Source organism: Zosterops lateralis, assembly GCF_965231275.1.
Source record: "Zosterops lateralis genome assembly, contig: HAP1_HAP1_SCAFFOLD_72, whole genome shotgun sequence".
In the NCBI taxonomy this organism is placed as follows: Eukaryota; Metazoa; Chordata; class Aves; order Passeriformes; family Zosteropidae; genus Zosterops; species Zosterops lateralis.
The window spans coordinates 178648-195811 of NW_028154598.1; the positions used below are offsets into that span (position 1 = coordinate 178648).

Here is a 17164-nt window from a genome sequence, read left to right on the forward strand (position 1 = left end):
GGAGAGAATAAAATGGAATGGGGACAGGGGCTGGTCAGATGTTCCTCTAAAGGATCCCAAAATCACCTCCAAGTGAACAGGAGGGGAAAATAAATCCCTATAAACCACCCTGTGTATGTTCAGGGACTCAGCTGTGAGGAGCTGGACATGGACAGAGGCATCTGGAACAGTTCTGTCCTCAGGCTGAGCTTTCTACCCCTGCCCTGAAGTCAATCAAGTGCTTTCCCAGAGGATTCCATGGTTGCCAACCACCCCTCCAGATGTGCCTCAAAGGAGCACAGAACCTCTTTCAAGGTCTGAAAAGCAGAAAAAAATGTCAAGAGATGTCCAATTAAACTGTGTTTAAAAACCTGGAAAATACAAATCAGTTGAACTCTGAAGCCCAGAGTTAACAGATGAACGTGTGGCATTTTGAGAAGCTTCCAATTTCCTACATTTTTCCTTGAACTGTTGAACTTGACTTTATCTTTGCCTTCTCTTGCACCAAAGGAGCCTCATTGCACCAGCCAGGAAGGCAAAGCTCATTCCTGGCCCTGGCTGGTGCTGTCCCTGCAGCATTTCCATCCCTCCCGGGGCCTCTTCCCTCAGGGTCCCCAGCAGCAGCTGCTGGAGCAGCACATGGAAGCTGCAGATGGAAGTGCTGCCCAGCCCAGGCTGAAGCTCCAAAAGGATCCTGCTGACAGGAACCCCAAGATTCCCTCCCAGGGGCCCTGCAGACACTTCCCCATCTGTTCTGTCTGCTCCATGCAGACATTGCAGGGGACATCCTGTCTCCCCTTTGGGGCAAGGCCAGGAGCCCAAATTCACACTCCAAATTCTGGATTCTGTCCCATTTCTGCATCTGCTGAGATGGGCTCCAGTATTATCCAGAGAAACTCACTGTACTTCATCCTCCAGCTTGAAAACCCAGCCCTTGGAAAGGGTTTTTATAAGGACCCCAAGTAATAATCCAAATAAGATTAATTTTAAACTGTTACCCTTCATTCTCTGTGGTAGATTTGTCTATTCTATGCCATGAAATACATCTTCAATTCGACTTCAAGGAATGGGTCTAAAGCCTGCAGTAACAAAACAAAACAAAGCCAGACATTTTCTTATGAAAACTGGAAGACATAAAAAAAGTAAATGTGTTTTTCTCTTTAAAACATTTTTCAATTAATATAACATGTACACGATAAAGCAAATTCACACTATGCGATTGTATTAAAAATGGGCAAGCAAGGGTCATTTTTTGAGGAAGGGTTAATTCTACTACAAATCAACTAGTTCAAGTTGAAGAGAAATTTAACTTAGCATTGAAAACCTGCACATGGTGCCTACACAGGGTGTTTGCTGGTTCCTTGTGGCCTGCAAGGAGCAACTGGAGAACAAGAGCTGGCCCAGAGGACACAGGACACGTGGGTGCAGAGGAGACGCAGCACTTGAGAACAGCTTTCTGTTGCCTAGTTAGGATTTTTTGAATAAAAACTATTGAATCTCAACTCGCTTGCAAGTTTCCCTTCTTTCCCGGTGTGATTCAGGTGCCTGGAGCAATGTGATGGGCAGCAGGCCCAGCATGGCCGAGAGCTGAGCCCCAGCAGAGCCCTGGCAGAGCCCAGAGCAGCCCCAGCAGCCCCAGAGCCCGGCTGGAAGGAGGCACTTGGAGCAGGGAGAGGCAGCAGCTCCAGCCGTTGCCTGCAGTCCTGTCCCTGGGCCCCAGAGGGAAGAGGTTCCCACAGCCCCCAGCCAGGGACCCGCTCCCAAGACTGTTGCCAGGGCAGCCAGGGCTGGCACCAGCTGTAATGCTCGGTTTCCCCGGGCCGGGCTTTAGGAATGGGATTCCCCAATTTCCTGCTCCCGCTAAAACCGTGCCGCCCCTCGCTGCCCTCCAGCCTCCCACTGAGAGTACAAAAGGCAAAGAGCCCAGGCTGGGATAAGAAGACTTTACTGGCAACAGGAATCTGTTAAGGAAAAACAGGAATAGAAATAACAGTGATAACAGAAGGGATAAGACAAACTATATACAGGGGAAACTACAACAAGATCTACAGGCTCTTCCCGGCCATGTATTTACTCCTTCCTGGAGAGAACACCCTTCAGGAGAGAGAGTTCTTTTCCTGCCCCTGGCAATGACATGAAATGCAATCAAATACAATGGCAGGGCCATGGCCAAACCACGACGTTCTTCAATTCCACCGCACATCATTGCCAGGGGCAGGGAAAGGGACAGGTGTCTTGCCCGCATGGGTCATGGTAAATGTGGGTCACCAGGGCTTTTCCCAAAGTGAGTCCTCTGATGGGGGATGGAGTTGGAGACTCACATGAAGCTCTTCCCACAGTCGGGGCACTCTCAGGGACATTGCCTTACTGGTGCCTCCTTTGGTGTCGGGTCAGGGTAGAGCTCCTGGTGAAGCTCTTCCCACACTGGGGACACTCGTAGGGCCTCTCCCCAGTGTGGATGCGCCGGTGGGTGATGAGGTTGGAGTTGTGCTTGAAGCCCTTCCTGCAGTCGGGGCAGCGGAAGGGCCTCTCCTCTCTGTGAATCCGCTGGTGCCAGAGGAGAAGGGAGCTGGTCTTAAACCTCTTCCCACACTCAGAACACTCATAGGGCCTCTCCCCTGTGTGGCTCATTTGGTGGATGCTCAGGTGGCCCCTCTGGTTGAAGCCCTTCCCACATTCCCCACACTTGTATGGCCTTTCCTCAGCGTGGGTGTTCTGGTGGCAGATCAAGTTGGATCTGTTGTTGAAGCTCTTCCCACACTGCTCACACTCATAGGGCCGTTCCCTGGTGTGGATCCTCTGGTGGCTGATCAGGTGGGAGCTTGTGCTAAAGCTCATCCCACATTCCCCACACTCGTGGGGCCTCTCCCCAGTGTGGATGCGCCGGTGAGTGATGAGGGTGGAGTTGTACCTGAAGCCCTTCCTGCAGTCAGGGCAGCGGAAGGGCCTCTCCTCTGTGTGAATACGCTGGTGCAGGAGGAGATTGGAGCTGGTGTGAAACCTCTTCCTACACTCAGGACACTCATAGGGCCTCTCCCCAGTGTGGATCCTCTGGTGTCTGATCAGGTGGTGTTTCCGGCTGAAGCTCTTCCCACATTCCAAGCACTTGTGGGGCTTCTCCCCATCATGAAGCTCCTCATGGACCAGCTCAGAGCCCCGGCTGAAGCTCTGTCCACCTTCATGTCTCAAGGTGGATCTTTCCTCCTCAGAGCCCCCTGGGATGGGTTTGGAGCCCCTCCTCCTGCGGGATCTCTGGGGCTTTTCCTCCCTCTTGGATTCCTGTGCTGTGGAGCTGCTCAAAACAGCCTCTTCCAGGTTCTGCTGTGGGGATTTGTCCTCCCTGGTCTCCATCTTCAGCTCCTTGTCTGGGGGAGGAAGGACAAGGAGAGGATGGGATTTGCCTCCATGCCAGAGGGAAGGTGAAGGACAACCCCCCAGTCCATCCCTGCAGCCGGAGGCTGAGAGATGGAGCTGGGAGAGAGGGGTAAAGGGGCACTGACTTCCTCCTCACATTCCTGGCTGTCCTGGGGCATCTTCCTCTTCCTCAAAGCCTTCTCCTCTATCCAGCTAAGGTTTGGGAATGAGAAATCCTGCTTAGGGGAAAAACAAGGGATGAGCATGTTGAGTTTGAAGGTCCCTCTTCCCAAGTCCATTTCTCGAAGTCACCGCCCATCTGCATTCCATAAAAACCTCCCAAACACCAAGATTCAGCCCTGAAAATGCCTCCCAGGAGGCATTTCCCCTGTCTCTGCTCTCTCCCCTTCGGTGTTCAGGGGTTCCCCCTGTCCCAGATGCTGGGGGTCACGCTTGTATTGGGGGTCACCATCTACTCGGTCCCTGCCCTCCCCAGTCTGCTGGGAGTCCCAGGAATATGAGAAGTTCCCCCTTTTCCACCTCCACACTTTGGGATGCTGGGGGTGTTGGTGTCCTGTGGAGTCCCTTCAGCCACTCAATGTAATACTCAGGGTCTGGCCTTGGCAAGACAAACCCCAGCTACCCCTCCTGCCTGAGGGGATAGTTCCAGTGTGCTCTGTACACAATGGTTTGGTTGGTTTCTGCCCCCCTCCATGACCTTGGCCTTGTGGTTCCTTCCCCCTCAGTGTGTCTCCGCTGGCTTCAGGTCAATGCCTTTACCTGCCCTTTTCCTGCCCTCAGACCCTCTACTTGAGGGGAGACAGGAGTGGGGTTCCCTCTCTCGTCCTCTCTCTCTTCGCCTTTTTCTCCCACCCTGCCTCGGGTGGGGAAATAAAATGGACTCTCGTGCTTAACAAAAGAGACTTGTCTCGTCTGTTTCCCTGCCGGCGGCTGTAACCTCCCTGGACACGATGATCAATGTTGCCACACGATGCAACTGGGTCTCAGGGTCCCTTCTCCCCTTATTCTCTGCTTTGGGGCCCAGGGGGTCCAAGGAGTCCCCCCTGCCCCTCTCCAGGCTGTTGAGGGTCCCGCCAATCACGGCGCTCCCCCCTCTCTGGGCTCCCCACTTTGGGCTCCTGGGGGACACAGGGCTCTGCTCCTCCAGGCTGCCTCTGCCAGCAGCTGCCACTGGGACCCCCCAATGTTCCTCCAAGGGGCATTTTCCACTAACCTTTGGAGTTCTTCATTCTCCAAATATCCCCCCCCAAAAAAAACCCAACCCAGGGACCCCCCAGGATATCTGGGCCCAGCTCCCCCTCCCTGGTCACCTGTGGGATGGGGGGTGATGATCCCACGGGTGGGGGCTGTGAATTCAGGGAGTGCTCAAGCTTGTGGTTCCTGCTCTGTTAAGGGTAGAAGGTTCTTAGCTCAGGAACTGGCTGACCTCATTGAGAGGGCTTTAAACTAGGTTTGAAGGGGGAAGGGGATGCAGCTGGGCTGCCTGGAAGCAGACCCAAGGGTGCTAAGCCTGAGTTAGGGATGAAATCAGTAGCCCAGCTGAAGGGCATGTACACCAATGCACGTAGCATGGGTAACAAACACAAAGAGCTGGAGGTCATGGGGCAACAGCAAAGCTGTGATGTAGTCACCATCACAGAAACGTGGTGGGATGACTCACACAGCTGGAGCACTGCACTCCATGGCTACGGGCTCTTCAGAAGAGACAGGAAAGGGAGAAGAGGTGGAGGGGTGGCCCTTTATATTAAGAAGGCTTTTGACACCATAGTTATTGAAACTAATGAAGATTCAGTTGAATGGCTATGGGTGAGAATTAAGGGGAAAGCCAACAAGGCTGACATCCTACTGGGAGTCTGTTATCATCCACTCAACCAGGAGGAAGAGCTGGACAACTTATTCTATCAGCAGCTGGAGAATGTTTCAGGATCGTCAGCCCTTGTTCTTGTAGGTGACTTCAACCTGCCAGACATCTGCTGGGAACTTAATACAGCAGAAATGAGGCAGTCCAGGAAATTTTTAGAGTGCATGGATGATAACTTTTTGTCACAGCTGGTAGGTGAGCCCACCAGGGGAGAGACTATGTTGGATCTGTTGTTCACAAATAGAGATGGGCTGGTGGGAGATGTGGTGGTTGGAGGATGACTGGGGCAGAGTGATCATGAAATTACAGAGTTCTTGATATTTGGTGAAATCAGGAGGTACATCAATAAGACTCTTTCACTGGACTTCCAGAGGGCAGACTTTGGCCTATTTAGGAGACTTATTCAGAGAGTTCCTTGGGAAGCAGCCCTTAAGAACAAAGGAGTCCAGGAAAGCTAGGTGTTCTTCAAAACAGAGATTTTGAGGGCACAGGAACAGACTGTCCCTGTGTGCCAAAAGATGAGTCGACGAGGCAGATGCCCAGCCTGGATGGGCAAAGAGGTTTTGGATGAACTCAGGAATAAAAAGAGGATGTATCATTTTTGGAAGGAGGGCCAGGTCCCTCAGGAAGTATTTCAGGGGCAGCTAGAGAATGTAGGAAAAACAATAGGGAGGCCAAAGGTCAGTTTGAACTCAAAATGGTGACTTTCTGTAAAGGACAATACAAAATGTTTCTATAAATACATTAATGGTAAAAGGAAAGGTAAGGCCAACCTTTGCTCTCTATTGGATAAGGGAGGGAACTTAGTAACTGCTGATGAGGAGAAGGCAGAAGTGCTTAATGCCTTCTTTGCCTCAGTTTTCAGTGGGAAGACAACTTGCCTTTGGGACAACTGTCCTTCTGGGCTGGTAGGTGGTGTCAGGGAACAGAATGGTGCCCCTCTTATCCAGGAGGAGGCAGTCAGAGAACTGCTGAGCCACTTGGATGTTCATCAATCTCTGGGCCCAGATGGGATCCACCCCAGGGTGAGGAGGGAGCTGGCAGATGAGCTTGTGAAGCCACTCTCCATCATTTACCAACAGTCCTGGCTCACTGCTGAGGTTCCAGGTGACTGGAAGCTGCCAATGTGACACCCATTCACAAGAAGGGTGGGAAGGAGGATCCCAGTAATTATAGCCCAGTCAGCCTGACCTCAGTACCTGGTAAAGGTAATGGAGCAGTTTATATTGAGTGTCATCACACAGCACCTACAGGATGGCCAGGCTGTCAGAGCCAGCCAGCACGGGTTTAGGAGGGGTGGGTCGTGTTTGACCAACCTGGTCTCCTTTGATGACCAGGTTACCTGCCTGGTGGATGCAGGAAGGGCTCTGGATGTCTGTTTGGACTTCAGCAAGGCCTTTGGCACTGTCTCCCACAGCACAGTCCTGGATAAGCTGGCAGCCCGGGGCTTGGACAGGAGCACTCTTTGCTGGGTTAGGAACTGGCTGCATGGCCAGGCCCAGAGAGTGGTGGGGAATGGTGCTGCATCCAGCTGGGGACAGTCACCAGGGGTGTTCCTCAGGGGTCTCTGCTGGGGCCAGCTCTGTTCAGTATTTGTACTGATGACATCGATGAGGGTATTGAGTCTTTCATTAGTAAATTTGTAGATGACACTAAGCTGGGAACATTTGTTGATCTGTTGGCAGGTGGGAGGGCTCTGCAGAGAGACCTGGAATGGTTGGATGGGTGGGCAGAGTGCAACAAGATGGAGTTTAATGAGTCCAAGTGCCAAGTCCTGCACTTTGGCCACAATAACCCCCTGCAGTGCTCTAGGCTGGGGATGGTGTGGCTGGACAGTGCCCAGGCAGAAAGGGACCTGGGGGTTCTGGTCAGCGGCGGCTGAACATGAGCCTGCAGTGTGCCCAGGTGGCCAAGAGGGCCAATGGCCCCTGGCCTGGATCAGGAATGGTGTGGCCAGCAGGAGCAGGGAGCTCATTCTTCCCCTGGACTCAGCACTGGTGAGGCCACACCTTGAGTGCTGTGTCCAGTTCTGGCCCCTCAGTTTAGGAAGGACCTTGAGACGCTTGAACGTGTCCAGAGGAGGCAACGAGGCTGGTGAGGGGCTTGGAAAACAAGCCAGAGGAAGAACGACTGAGGGAGCTGGGGGTGTTTAGCCTGGAGAAAAGGAGACTCAGAGGTGACCTTATCACTCTCTACAACTTCCTGAAGGGGGGTTGCAGACAGCTGGGGGTTGGTCTCTTTGTCCAGGCAGCAACTGACAGAAGGACAGGACACAGTCTTCAGCTGTGACAAGGGAAATATAGGTTGGATAGTAGGAAGAAGTTTTTCCTGGAAAGAGTGATTAAATACTGGAATAGTCTGCCTGGGGAGGTGGTGGAGTCACCATCCCTGGATGTGTTTAAGAAGAGACTGGATGTGGCACTCGATGCCATGATCCAGTTGAGGTGTCAGGGCTGGGTTGGACTCGATGATCTTGAAGGTCTCTTCCAACCTACACATTCTGTGATTCTGTGATTGGACCCTGACTGGGGTTACTGGGAGCCACCAGAGCCATCCTGAGAATCAACTGGGAATAGACTGGGAGCAACTGGGAATTACAGGATGCATACGGGTGACAACTGGGAGGTTCTGGCAGGGACTGGGATAAAACTGGGGTCAACTGAACCATGCTGAGGGAACTGGGAGTGCCTGGCAATGACTAAAAGAAGACTAGAAAACCTCCTTCCCCCAAAAAAACCCCGAAAAAACAAAACAAAAAACAAAAACAAAACAAAACAAAAAAATCCACCACAAACCAAACCAAACCAAAAAAACCTCCAAAAAACAATAACCACAAAAAAAAAAAAAAAAAAAAAAAAAAAAAAAAAACAAAACAAAACAAAAAAAACCCCAACCAAACAAACAAAAAAAAACAACCACGGGGAACCAAAAATCCCAAAAAACAAAACAAAGAACACCAAAAAAAGAAACCAAAACACTTTAGACTGACATATGTACTGCTATACAGCATTTACTTCTACTATATGTTAACCTTATTCCTCAAAATCATTCCTTTCTTTTCCAGGAAATACCTGTGGGAACAGAAATCTCTCCTTCTCTGTAGGACATTCTGTATTAAGAATGAGTTAATGCGATTAAAGATTTATTGGCTTCTTTTTCTCTCAAACATAGCAAAGGAGGGAGAAATATGAAAACAAAGCTCTAGTAATGTAATTTTGTAATTCTGACACATTTAATTAATTTTCTTTTAAATTTACCCCATCCATTCTGAAAAGCACCATTCTCAGGCTAAGCCTAAAGGATCCATCTTTTTTAATTTGCTGCTAATGCTATTTGTCCAGCTCCCAGCCCTTGTTATGGCCATGGGGGGCCCAGGGCTGATCCTGGGAGCCGCCACTGCCGGCCCCGGGACCCCCGAACCCCTTTCCCGGCCATCCCGCCCCTCCAGCCCCAGCGCCCCCCAACGGGGTCCCGGCAATCCCAGGGCTCCCCCCTTCTCGGGCTCCCCGCTTTGGGCTCCTGGGGCTCTCCTGTCTCTGGGCTCCCGCTCAGGGGCTCCCCAAACCCCGGCCCTCTCCCGGGCTCCCCAAACCCGGGGTCCCCCCGGCCCCGCCGGGGCTCTGCCCACACCGGGACCCCCCAAAACCACCTCCCGGGGACCACCCCATGTCCCCCCGAGGGAGGGCCATCTGCGCCTCGCCTTTGGAGCCCTGCCAGCTCCAAACATCCCCCCAAAAACCCCAAGCCCAGGGAGCCCAAACCCGGGATATTTGGGGCGAGCTCCCCCTCCCCGGGCACCTGCGGGATGGGGCCGATGGTCCCGGGGCTGCTGCGGCTTCAGGGAGCGCTGGAGCCGCCCGCTCCCTCCTCTGCTCTTCTTCCTCCCGCTTCCCGCGGCCGCTCCGCCTCTTTCTCCCTCCCTCCTCCTCCTGCCCCGTTCCTGAACCCCTCGCAGCCCGCGGGACGAGCGGGGATGGAGCCGGGAAAGGTCGGAAGGCAGAGAGGGCCCAGGGGGATGCCAGGACTGGCAGTGACTGGGCTGTGCTGGGAGCACCTCATCACCCCCGTCAGGTGACATTTTATAGGGGACCCCCATTCCAAGCCCCTCTGGGGGATGTTTTGCCCCCCGCCACAGCCGGGGTGGATTTTTGGGATTCTCTCTGCCATGGCCGCTTGAAGAGGCGCCTGTTTTGGGTTCCCAGGAAAACTCCCCTTCAAAGGGCAACACCACTCCCGGTGATTCCGGCAGCGGAGCCCCGGGGGGGGCTGGGGGTCCCAGGGGGGATTTGGGGGTCCCGGGAGGGTTTGGGGATCCCTGGGCGGGGCCGGTGACAGAGCTGGGACCCCGAGCCGGGTCTGAACCTTCTCACTGTGCCCGGGCAGCGTCAGCGTGTTCAGGGAGATCCTGGGGCCCGGGGGGTCACCCCAAATCCCAGGGGAGCCCAAATGGCCAGGGAGCCCCTGCAGTGCCCCCAGCGCTGGATCTGCTGCAGGCAGGGGGGCACCAGCACTCGCCCCCCACCCCCCACCATCACAGGGGGGCAGAAACGGGGGAGGGGCACGGACAGGTCGGGGGGACCCCCAAAGTCCTGGGGGAGGGGACACGGGGGGACTCCCAGGAATCCCCGTGGGGGGATGAGGGGGGACCCAGGAGGAGTTTGGGGGGGCCGGGGGGGTCATGGGGGGACCCCCAGGAGTCTTTTGGGGGGTGGGGAGGGCAAAGAACAGGGCGACCCCCAGGATGGGTTTGGGGGGGATCTGGGCTGGAGCTTCCCTGGCAGTGGGATGGGGATGGGATCTGCCCGTGGAATTCCATGGGAATGGGATGGCAGTGAGATCCAGCTACAGAATTCCCATGGGAATGGGACAGCAGTGGGGTCCATCCTTGGAGGCCCCACGGGAATTCCCATGTTCCCAAATTCTGTCCTCCCAAATCCCACATTTCCCAATCCCACATTCCCATGGGAATTCTGCCCTCCCCCCTCTTTATGCTCCAGTGCCTCCCGCCCATATCTGACACATTTCCGGAGCCATTCCAGGCAGGAGTGCCCCAGGGCATTTGTCAATTCCTCAGCCTGGATCTCCTCCTGTTCCCGGCGCCTCTTGGTGACCTGGGCAGCGCCGTGGCCACCAGGAATCCCCCGGATCCCCGGGGGCTCGGGGGGAATGCCAGGAGTGGGAGTGACAGGGCTGTGCTGGGATCCTACTGGGATCGTGCTGGGAGTGAGCAGGAGCAGCGGGATGGCTCCAGGGCTGGGGCTGGGGGCGCTCCTGGGGGGGCCAGGGGGAGTGGGACCCCCGGCCCCGGGACCCTGACCCGCCATTGCCGGCCCCGGGACCCGCCTGCTCCCCTTATCCTGCACAGGGACCCCCTGAATCCCCCATTTCTGAACACCAGCACCCCCTGCTCCCCTTATCCTGCACAGGGACCCCCTGAATCCCCCATTTCTGAACACCAGCACCCCCTGCTCCCCTTTTCCCGGCCATCCCATGGCTCCCACCCTCCAGACTTCCCATGTGCTTGACGTTGGGATGGCGTGGAATGCCTTGGACCCCCATTCCTGCCTTTCCCAGCCCCCAGCCCCAACTTTCTTCAAAACCAGAGACCCCCCTGAACTCCCCCTTCCCAAACACTCTGAGTGTCCCCACCCTGGTCCCTGCTTTTTTGGGAAACCCTGAACTTTCCTTTCTTGGGCTCAAGGACCCCCTGGAACTCCCTTCTACCTCTCCAAGTTCCTGCTCCCCATTTCCCTGACCCTGAGACCCCCCTGCACCCCCATTCCTGAGAACCCAGGTGCCCTTTTACCCCTTTGCCCTGCCCTGAGACCCCCCTGCACCCCCTGATCCGGCACCAACACAACCTTTTCCCGGCCACCCCGCCTCTCCCAGCCCCCAGACCTGTTAGCTGGGGAAAGAGCACACAATCACGAAATTGTATGTGGTGCTTTATCTCAGAGCTCTGGGAGCTTAGGGTCCAGTTCTGATGACCCAAGATTTGGGTTCACCAACATGCTAAAATGAATACAATTTTATACCTTTCTTGTTACGTAAGGATTCGTGTTAATCATTAAACCCCATTGTTCCATTGATTTTATCCCGAGGAACAATGGTCTGTGTGATTCTTGCTCAAGATTCTGGTTGGAGAAAATAATCATATTTAATTGCCAAACTGATATTACAATTGACAATTCTGGCATGCATCATACTAATGATTATATCAGTACAGATCCTCCTGACCTAACTTTATTCTTTTAGAGCCTGTGCGTTCTACCAGGGTTCCCCCTTTCTCTCCCCCCACCCCCTGTGCAAAGTGATGCTTTATACTTCATTTAGTTAAAACAACAGCATGGAATAACATCCTGGTTATAGTAGAGCCGATCCCCTGTTTTCGGGCCCTTGCTACTTCAGAAATCAATTTAACCCTTTGCTATCATCTTGAGGGTCTCTGGTGGTCATTTGGGGAACATCCCATTCCTCCAATTCTCCTCTGATGCTCAAGAGCCTCCTACAACCACTTTCTTCCCCTACCAGTAGTTTTCCCACTACCTTCTTAGGAGGACTACTCTATTCTCAAGGCTAAGGTAGCCACTTGCACACATCATCACTATACTGGGGGAATAGAGGGCTCAACACTGTCTGTTAATGCAAAGGGAATTCATGATTTGTTACAGTTCAACATTTTCTCAACACTTTCCTTCTCTGGGAATTGCTCACAAGCATTTCCTCAATTTAACGTGAAAGTGTTTTTGTTGTCTGAAGCCACCTTGTGTCTTTCCTTCAGCAATTCAGAAAGAAAATACCAATTGCCTCCTGAAACCCTTCTGCTCCCTTCCAAATCAGTTCACTGCACAAGCACAAGGCACAGGCTCATCGCTGGTTCCCTCAGTGAGATAGGAGGTAATATTTTGCTGCACCTGAGAGGGTATTAAAAAAAAAAGAAACAAAGTAGTTGGTCCTGGGTGTTGTTACTTAGGGTTTGTGTTTGTTCTGGTTAATTTGTTGGGTGTTGCTGTGAGCTGGGAGAGGGGCCAGGTTGAAGACCAGACCAAAAGGGAAGTAGGAAAAGAGGAGAGAGGACAGAAAGAAGGCAGTGGGGAGAGAATAAAAATTCCCTAGTACCCAGCCAAAGGGAAAGGGACACAGTTCACCCTGGGCGGGGCAAGGCAATAAAAAGCAGCATTCTGTGTGAGTGTGTGTTGTGTGTGTGTTTGGCTCTTGGGAGAGCGAGATACACACCCAGCTCAGGTGAATCCTTACTAAGAAACAGTTCTCTTTTGCTTTGATGACTTTGTCCCCATTTAATTTCATCCAAGACTTAGCTCCTTTCTAACACCTCTCTCCAGCAGCTCAGGGCTGTGTTGCACAGCGCTTGCTGTGTGCCAGAGAGCACAAAGCAGGCTGGGCTGGTGCCCCTGAATATTTCTGCAGAGCACTCTGCATTTCACCCCATTGCTGTGGCTGAGTGCAGAGCTCCAGGAGTGCAGGCGCTTCCTGGCAGAGCTGTGTGAGGCCCTTTTGTGCTGCAGATGTGACCTGCCAAGCTGTCCCTGCCTCGCGCTGGCCTCGGTTCCCCCGGGAGGCAGAAGCGCCGTGCCTGAAGGACGCTGCCCTGTGCTGGAGCCTGCGGAGCAGCCCGGCTCCCTCCCTGTGCCCAGAGTGCTGCACACACTGCTCACCTTTGCCAGGAGTGCCAGGGCAGCCGGCACAAGAGTAGGAATGCTCAGGCAGGCCTGCAGCCCTGGGCTGTGCTGTGCCTTTCTCTCCTCCTGTGCAGACTGCGGGCGGCCAATGCCACCAGTCTGTGCTGTGCCCGGCACGGCTGCGCTTCCCCTCGGGAGCAGCCAGCTGCCAGCTGGGCTCTGAGAGCGCAGCATTCGCCTGGGGCCACCAAGAGGCCCCCAGGGCCGGGCTGCTGCCTCTTGCAGCTCCAAGGGCCTCCTTCCAGCCTGCCCCTGCCCAGGCTCAGGCTGCTCCAGGCTCTGCCAGGGCTCTGCTGGGGCTCCAGCCTGGCCAAGGCGGGGGCTGCTCTCACCTGGCGCCCGCTGACAGCTTTGCACCAGCTCTGCGCCTTTCCCAGCAGCCTCCCTGACCTTGCTGCTTTCTCACTGGGGCAAAACTCTCCTCCAGACAGAGAGACTGCACTTAGGGATACAAATCCAAGGGTCAGGAACTCAAATACTCTCCAGTCAGAGCTCAAGGCCTGCAGATGCACAGGGTGTTTGGGCTGCCCCACTCGTCCTTTGGTTCTGCCTGCAAATGCCACTGCCCTTTCTGCCTCAAACACAAGTGCCACAGCTGGGTAAAACCCAGCCAGTGGGCCACATTCCAAAGGCACTGTGGTCTGGAGAGGATGACTGAAGAAGAGCCTTCCCCACTTTCCAACCGTACCAAAGAACCCCTCAATGTCATTTTCCACCTCTAAGTTCAGGAGGAAATGTTGAGCTTTCTCAGAGGCTCAGAAGGAGGGGAATCTTTGCAAGGAGTTGAGATTTCAGAAAATTTATTTGTTTACAATCAATGCTAATATCCTACGTTACTATCCTATGCAACAATCCAACACTTGAATCCTAACTAAAATTACTAACTACTGTCCTACACTAATCCTCTCTGGACTGGTGATGGAGCAAACAGTTCTAATGTCGGTGTCTCATCCTTCTCTGTGCCTTCCACTCCTTCACGGTCATGATTAGATGCACCAGGCTGGAGGTCGGCTTGGCCAGAGTTACAAATGGATGCTGCACAAAGGAAAAATAAAACAATAATAAGCCAATACTTTCCAACCTTAGAGCCTCAAAGGCAGGGGAATATTTTTTAAATGAAAAGAGAATTGAGTCAGAGTAGGTCTAAGGACCTACAGCGGGGCAAAAATAGCACAGCTTGCTGCAAGAGCTGCTAAGTGCCCCAGCCCTGGAAAGATTTCAGGTCTGAGCATCCTGATCTCTTTCAAGATGCCCCTGCTCACTGCAGGGCACTTGGACCAGATGAGCTTTCCAGGTCCCTGCCAGCCCAGCCCAGTCTAGGACTCCTGGCTGTTTGCATTTGAACAGCACCAAGAGTGGAGGTGAGGAGGAGGGGGCTCATCTGATGCCTTGCACTTGAGTGGAGGAGGAGCCCATCCCTGGGACACTGTTTCCCTGCAGCCCCTTGGCATTTTACCTGCAGCAGCTCCTGGGCACACCAGCGCCGCGCCTCGTCTGTCTGCAGGCAGCAGCTCAGGAAGTCCCGCAGCAAAGGGGAGAGGAGCTTGGGCTGCTGAAGTTCTGGGGTCCCTTTGGTGGCTATCAGGAGCTGAGCCTGGAGAAAAAGGAAACACCAGTCTCTCAGCTGCTTCTTTCACCTCTGGAACTGCTCTCCCAGATCCCATTGTTCAAGCTGCACTCTGCAGTGGCAGTTTCTGCCGTGGCACAGAGGCAGAGAGGACTTTCCTGGACCAACAAAAACCCAAAGCCCGATGCAGCCACAGCTTTTCCAACATGCAGCAGATCTTGCCTTGGCAGCTGATTTCACTGACTGACCTTGTTAGTGGAAACTACATCAGCAAAAGCACCTTTGCTTCTCTGAGGATGCACCTGACCAGCTTGGCAGGCTATTTGGAAGAGGGACTTTGCTCTATTAACTCACTCTACTCTTTCCAAGGATTATTACATGCAAAGCATCTCTGCAGTGCTTGTTGGTCCCTAAAGCACAGCTGCCATCAAACAAAAGTCATCAAGCTTTTTGTTTGTTTCTTCTCTCCAAACCACTCTTTTAGAAACTTGGTTGGGTTTAAGTTTCTTCATTTCAGGAAAGGGAACAGCAGCTCTAAGATGGTTGTTTCCTGTTAGTGAGGCCATCTCTGTGGCCAAAAGAGCTGGAACGACTTCTAAGCCAAAGCCAAATGTTGCCTGAGAAGGGAGATTGTTTGTGTGGGGTAAGGCTTGAGCTCCCCCAGTGATGCAACCAAAACTCCAGCAGATGCTGATGTGCTGCAGGGACATTTTCAGAAAGGGACTGTGGTGGAAGTAGTTCCAGCAGATGGCAATGGGATTTTGTCCAATGGCACACAGAAGGTGGGCTGGGGGAGAAAGACAGTGAGATCAGAGAGTATTTACACCTTACCGAGCGAGGAGTTTCATTATAATAAGGAGGTTCTCCTTCCACCATTTCAATTGTCACAATCCCAAAGGCCCAGATGTCAATTTTGGGGCCATATGGGTGACCTTTCACCACCTCAGGTGCTCTCCACCAGTAAGTGCCGACCTCTGAGCTGCGTCTACTCTGCTCAGGGGTGAGTAGAGCAGACAAGCCAAAATCAGCTGGGGAGAAAGCAAAAGACTGTTTTGATTTGAATCCTGTGCAATTAGGAAAGCAAGCAAAAGAATTGCCCAGTGGAAGTTGGAGAAAGTGCTGTTGAATCTCCTGCAACAGTCCCTGCTCTCTTTCCTCAGGACTTTAGCCAAGGAAATATGGCATTGGCTACTTCCAAAATCCCCACATTTTTTACACTGCCTCCAGCAGTGGCTTTTGTTGCCCTGAAGCTTTAGACTTGTAGCTCCCTCTCTCTGGAAGGGACACACACAGAGCAATGCCACTCTGGACTGCTTGTTCCCTGCCATAGCTCTGTGCACGTTGCAACCGTGTGGTCAGCTCACAGCAGGGCTCCCTGCACTGCCACCAGCACCATTTTTGGGGAGCTGGCAGTCACTCCAAAGCAGCCCCACACCCCCCTATCCCTGGAATGCTGCACCTGACCAAGAATATACTGACCCAGCTTGACAGAGCCATCGGTTCTGAGGAGGATGTTGGGGCTCTTCAAGTCTCGGTGCATCACGTGGTGGGAGTGGAGGTAATTCAGTCCTTGGAGGCACTGAGAGAGAAACCAGAAACAGGAGGGCAAAAATCAGGGATGGGATTTCATCACACAAGAAAGGAAACAGCTCTCCAAGATTCCCTCTCCAGGGCAATGGGGAGGAAGGGCAGAACACAGTGCCATTGAGAGGAAGAGCTTGCTGCTCCAACACTCGCAGAGCAGCACCCTTCTAAAGAAAGGCATGTCAGCTTGTCAAAGAGCAACAGCAACTGCTGGTGTAGACTCTGCCCTGCAAACCAGCCAGGATGATGCTCCTGCAGTGGATGTGCTCACAAGTCAAGAGCATTTTGGCTGCACTGCTAACCTTTTCCAGCTGAGCACTGAGAGAAATGAGTCTCTCTTTTTTCTTTGCTGTTCCTTTCAAATGCTGCCACCACCACCTTTGCTTTTACAGGCAAGGAATGCAGTGCAGGCCAAGAGAGGTAAGATGGAGAAGAGGAAATATAAGAGCCAGAGTGAGAATGCAACAGCAAGAGAGAAGAGGACAAGAACAGAGTGCAGTGAGTGCAGGCGCACTGGCAGGCAGTTCATGTGGGATGCTCCTGCTTGCCCAGAGCATTCCAGCGACACAGAAACAAAACCTGGCCCATGGAATGGCTCCTGTTCTGAGCCCCTTTCCCAGACAGTCCTGCCCCAGCCCTGGGAAGCACAGCTGGGATCCCTGACTGACCTCCCGACTGACGATGGCCATCTCGTCTTCCGTCATGTAGGTCTCCTTTACAGCGTCGTACAGAGTGCCTCCATCCATGAACTCCATCACCAGCCAGAGTTCCTCATGTATAAGGTAGCTGAAAGAAGGGAACAAGGCCATGCAGATGAACATGCATGTGTTGGTTTCTATGCTTGATTCTTGTTTCTGGATCCCTTTGTGACAAGGACAGAATGAAAGGAATAGACATTCCCTCCAGGCTGTGCATTGTTTGCAGTCTGTGCAGTCTCAAGGAGAACAGCACATCTGTGAAAAAGGAGATGTTTTAGATGGCCAGCAGGCAAAAAGTGCAGTTTAGTAACAGCCAAGATGAAAAACCTGTCCCACGGGGTATTTCTGGAAATAAGCACCTAGAGTTCCTGGTATGAACAGCCATGGAATAGAGGGGCAA

The 17164-nt window shown here is 53.2% G+C and overlaps 1 protein-coding gene and 1 long non-coding RNA gene across 2 annotated transcripts in view; both read right to left on the reverse strand.

Moving 5' to 3' along the window:
• Positions 1–3243: 3243 nt before the first annotated feature.
• Positions 3244–9095, reverse strand: LOC310906584. Its single transcript, XR_014589451.1, has 3 exons — positions 9014–9095; positions 3491–3569; positions 3244–3344 (listed from the first exon to the last, which is right to left on the reverse strand). It is a non-coding gene; the product is annotated as an uncharacterized lncRNA (long non-coding RNA).
• Positions 9096–11791: 2696 nt separating this feature from the next.
• Positions 11792–17164, reverse strand: part of LOC310906582 (serine/threonine-protein kinase PAK 1-like) — a gene marked incomplete at both ends in the record, with an annotated part of 36382 nt that continues 31009 nt past the window's right edge. The window contains 2 exons of the mRNA XM_083885321.1: positions 11792–11824; positions 16735–16852. Of these exons, the coding sequence (XP_083741447.1) occupies positions 11792–11824; positions 16735–16852 (151 nt within the window). The remainder of the gene's footprint in view (positions 11825–16734; positions 16853–17164) is intronic.